Raw genomic sequence first — 4,934 nt, forward strand, 5'->3', positions numbered from 1 at the left:
CGACTATTTGAACTTTAAAAATGGAGAAATGAACATGCTCCCAAAGCATGATAGCCCATCTCTCTGTACACACACACAGAGTTGAAATTTGAATATGCGCTTCACATAAGAAGAATTGACACATTACGCATTAAGATCGGTATCCAGAAGCCAATGATCCAGGCAACCAAAAGCCTTTCCCTACAAAGAAAAGCAATGAAGAAAACTACCACACAGTATTAACATGCCAGAAAAACCCTATTAAAGCAACTTTAAAAAAAATTGCATGAGTAGCTGGAATAGGAATTTCTAGCAAATAAAAGAAACCTGTAAAAGTCATCAAAAATCTCAATTGGCATTTAGAAGATATAAGAAATTGTCAACTGGAGCTAAAAGAGACATGTACTCCTAAAAATTGAACTAAAGAAAAATAACAGCACATATGCTACAAAAATTCTATTGAACACAACAACTATCAATACAAAACATCAACTCTTCTCAAATTTCCCAAGAATTTGATTTTTCAGCAAAATGCCACATACCTGAAAACCCTATAAAATCTCAAAATATGTTGCATTCTACTTCTCCAAAAATTGAGTTTCTGCTCGTCCTATTGGCTCTTGGAAGTACTGGAGAGAGATCAAAATCGCCTCCTGATTGAATGTAATATATGCACATCAGTCCCCACAAACAGATAAATTACAAGGAAAGCATAGAGGGGCACACATACACCCCTAACAGGGCGAGGGAAAGATTTACCTCTGTTCTAATGGTTCTGCTTCCCTGATGGGGACATGTATTTAAGTAAGACACAAATACTTCATTAGCGCCTCTCCCCTGGTAAAAAGCCAAGTGAATTTTCAGTAAATTACTAAATTTTAACATTATAACAGAAGACACGAAACAACAGTAGATAAATCTTTTATTCGATAATTCTTTTGATCTTCTTGTATATTTTTAACTAAAGATATACCTTCAGATTGTTGTCTTCTTCGATGCTCTCTTCCAATCCAGAAAGGCCCCCAAAGACAATCAAAAGGTGTCTAACATGCCCACAAATTAAGCAAATTATAAGATTATAGCTTCAAAAATTGACAGAAGGTTCTCATTTCAGTCCATGCATCATCTTGTTTCCCATATTTGTCCCTAAAGTTCTCATTTGAGTCCCTTAACATTCTGATTTGAGCACTTTTTTCCCTGATGACATTTTCTATTGAAATATTGACAAAGATCCATGTCAGTGTCAATGTGGGGTGAAATTTCAGGTGAAATTATATCCTGCAAAGTATGACTATGATACCTATTCATTCTTTAATGAAAGATAATAAATAGGGATCAGATCAGAACAAATTATAATTTGTGGGGACCAAAATGAAAGCTTTCAAATTTGCCAGACCAAAATTTGGGAACGAGTGATAGTCTATGGATCATAGGGTTATAACGGATGCACATTTTTGCTTTAAAAACAAATCAGTATAACTAAGGCCTTTTATGCATACCTGAAGGAAGGTAATACAAGCTCTGAAGAACTAATTACTTGACCATGCTCTGATGTGCCTATGACATGATCATATCCTCCCTAAAATCAATATTATCTTCTTTACTAAACATAACTATAGAAATTTACAGATGGAAAAGTAGAAATAGAACTAGTTGAGAAAATGAGTTGCACCTTGAAAGAGGTACTGTTAAAAACAGAACTTAAGTTTGAGGCATATCGAACTCTATAGCCCCAATACAGCCCCATTTCTTCTCTGGGTCTGGAAGATGAAACAACAGTCCTGACCGCATCTAAATCAAGAGAAGAGAAGGAGACAAAAAAAATAACATTTAACTAAACATTAACTGTCACTACCAGTGCTGATATTTAACAAAGAGCTTTACAACTTACACTAAAAAAATGAAACATCAAAATCAGAAGTGCGTGAGATCAAATTAAAGGAAAATATTTTAGAATTTAGAAATAAAAGAAGGATACAAACTTCCCTACCTGGATTAAGGTCACGGTTAGTACCCATGGCGACTGTCACACGTTTTCCTGGTTCAAGTATTTGCTCCACTAAAATATTCTGTTTATGCAGTATAAAAAACTACATAGTTTGAACTCATATTTATTGCAGCTGAAAAGAAAGGCAAAACGGACTTGACTCGAACATATGTACCTTCATCAACCCCACATCTACAGGTGTTCCCTTTGAATGATCCCCATCTAGGGTAACGCCTAGAAATCACCAAATATCCTAGATTAGTAAATGTTAATCTTTGCTCTTTTATATTCACATAATAGGGAATTAAGGTCATTGTCCATCCAGGAGTCTTTGATAAGGTGCAAATTGATCTCCAATAGCATGCACAGAGAAGGGAAAAATAAGTTGATTCTTTTAGTTAATATTTATATGATTCCACTAAACAATGAAGCCTCCGATTTACTAGAAAATTCAAAAATCAAGAAGGATATCTATACTCTATAATGAATTACCTTCACGAAATTGCGACCATTCGTGCTTGCGATAATGGTGAGGAGCATCCAGGGGAGGAAGCAAGCCCTATTTATAATAAACCTTCATCACAAATTGACTTAAATGATATATGAAAAACTACAGATTCAGCAAAACGACATTGATCAATAATTAGCACACCACATATTTCAAACTCTGATGCATTGGAAAAAGCCGCTTCCTGAGGTATTGTGGCGTCTCTAGATATCTTAGAATCTTCACAAGAAACTGGGCACCATTTTCATTCCCATCTTCATTTTCAAAATTCACAACTTCTGCATCATCTGATGACATGCTCTTGCTATCAAATACTACTACCTGAAATTAAAGGTAAAAGGGAAGATAAATTTGTATAGCCCATTAAATGTTTTTGCTTTATCATCATTTTATTAGCTGACTGGAAGGTGATTGATTATCATTGTTTTAGTAGCTGATTGGAAGGTGCTGATTTTCATTGTTTCAATAGCTGTCTGGCTGAAAGGTGATTGAACCATTAATTGATGCTTAAACATCAAGCTATGCATAAACCATAATTGTGAGGTTTTATATACTATTAGACACTCACTAAAATTAGCATAAGGAGACACGGCCAAAATTAAAACCATTTTTTAATATCCTATTAAATACTAATATTTGTTTGAGATGTCGCACAATTAGATAAATACTGACCTCATCAATTCGGAAAATGGTGGCAGCACGTGCAATCTGACCTGCAAGCTGAGAAAAAACATTTCATAAGATGATATATATAGTGAATGATACACTTTTCTACTGTTTTACACTAATTAGAAGACTTATGAAACCACCCATGTACCCCAGTTGAGTGCAGTTGCAGCCACAATTTATTTTCAATAATCAGCATTTCTCTAGAGGAAACTAGTGCACTTCACAGATAAGCAATAGAATCTAAAAAGAACTATGTGAAAAAGAAGAAACTTCGAAAAAAATGTATAGCTCACTTACAAGAGTGGCCAGCTCAAGCGACTGCGCGTTGTCTACGATTGATCCCGCCACGGCGATGCTCACAGTCGGCTTCCCTTTATTTTTTCTCTTTGTCTTCTTCTTCTTCTTCTCATCCTTCGGGGTATCAACTTCTCCATCGCTTTGTTCCAAGCTTTTTCTCTTCTCTCTCTTCTTCTCCTTCTTCGCCTTCTTGCTTGATTTCTCTTGCTGGCGTGCTTCCTCTACTTCCATTGTGGCGCTGCGTTACAGTCGCTCCGGTTGGGTTTTCTCCGGAAGCAATCAGATGAAATTTGGGGCGGGTGGTCTGGATCGGAGAGGTACCTGTTCAGCGCTGGGCCTGACAATAAATGGCCCAATTCATAGGAAATAAAGCCCAATAAAATTTAACTCAAATATATTTTAATTGAAATTCAAAACTAATAAATAAAATATCAGAGTAAGATACAACGAGGAAAATTACGAAATTGACAAGGTCGGAAATAATCGAATACCTATAATTTAGTTTTTTTTTCTTCTCCAAACTAAACACTGAACTCATTGCAATTCAACGTATTCTCTCAGAAATATTTTGTTTTTGGTATTGGAGGTTAAGGCTGAGTTATGTTTAATTATATTATATTATTTAAATTGTTATTATTATGATCATCATCACTAATTTTTTTTGTTATTTTATTGTTACTATTATATATTTTCAGTATCGTCATCGTAATAATTATCATCAATTATATTATCATTAACTTTATTAATATTTAATTATTAAATTTGATAATAATTATTGTTGTTGTTGTTGTTGTTATTATTATTATTATTATTATTATTATTATTATTATCATCAACATTATTATTATCGTTACCTTGTAGTAGTTGTTATCATTTTTTAGATTTAACTAAATGACACGAATATTATCATATTCTCAACTTTCCACTTGTTCAACCAAGCAAGAATAATTTGTGATAATGTGATTTTACATAGAAAATTGTGTTTGCATAGCTTTATGTTCAAGTGTGAAACAGTCTGGAAGGATAAATTTATCATTTAATTTTTTAATCAAAATTTGAACTCAATGTAATTAAGTCTGACAAAAAAATTTAAAATAAGGAGATTGTGATGGGCATGTATATATATATTTAAAATTTGGATTGTAGTTCATACAATGAAGATTTTATGGCTGTATATTAAATCTCGTCAACAATATGGCTGTATATTTAAAGTTTGCTTTCTATTCGAAGTAGTTGCGTAATTTTTCGTTGCCTCTCATGCACTGAAGTGAACTAATGCATTAAAATTGAATGTTTATTTAATCATCAAAATTCAAAAGTATCTTCTTTTAAGATACTTTTGACAAGGGATTGAATCGTATTTCATGTCCCCAAAGTCACTGTTGGTAGATCCCCTAAAGCCTAAATTCTAAACCTCTAAATCATAAATCCGGTCCCACCCCGCAGTGACTGAGGGGGCAGGATTTTCCTGCACCCCGGGGGACAGGTGATCTG

The 4,934-nt window shown here is 33.9% G+C and overlaps 1 protein-coding gene across 3 annotated transcripts; it reads right to left on the reverse strand.

The window, feature by feature from the left end:
* Nucleotides 1-301: 301 nt before the first annotated feature.
* On the reverse strand, nucleotides 302-3,741 carry LOC144543837 (methyltransferase C9orf114 protein). 3 transcript variants are annotated; one of them, XM_078292272.1, is made up of 11 exons: nucleotides 3,441-3,739; nucleotides 3,147-3,194; nucleotides 2,619-2,795; nucleotides 2,459-2,525; nucleotides 2,142-2,200; nucleotides 1,970-2,048; nucleotides 1,652-1,770; nucleotides 1,479-1,558; nucleotides 953-1,022; nucleotides 739-816; nucleotides 302-632 (listed from the first exon to the last, which is right to left on the reverse strand). In XM_078292272.1, exons 1-11 carry the CDS (start codon nucleotides 3,669-3,671, stop codon nucleotides 558-560), a joined length of 1,083 nt encoding a protein of 360 aa, XP_078148398.1. In that variant the 5' UTR covers nucleotides 3,672-3,739; the 3' UTR covers nucleotides 302-557. The 3 variants fall into 3 exon arrangements, 2 of the variants coding, with proteins under 2 accessions (XP_078148398.1, XP_078148409.1); XR_013508097.1 differs by having other exon boundaries at nucleotides 429-632; nucleotides 953-1,189; nucleotides 3,441-3,741; XM_078292283.1 differs by lacking the exon at nucleotides 2,619-2,795 and having other exon boundaries at nucleotides 3,441-3,740.
* Between the last annotated feature and the right edge of the window lie 1,193 nt (nucleotides 3,742-4,934).

The sequence above is a fragment of the Carex rostrata genome, chromosome 2 (assembly GCF_964058835.1).
Source record: "Carex rostrata chromosome 2, lpCarRost1.2, whole genome shotgun sequence".
NCBI classification, from domain to species: Eukaryota; Viridiplantae; Streptophyta; class Magnoliopsida; order Poales; family Cyperaceae; genus Carex; species Carex rostrata.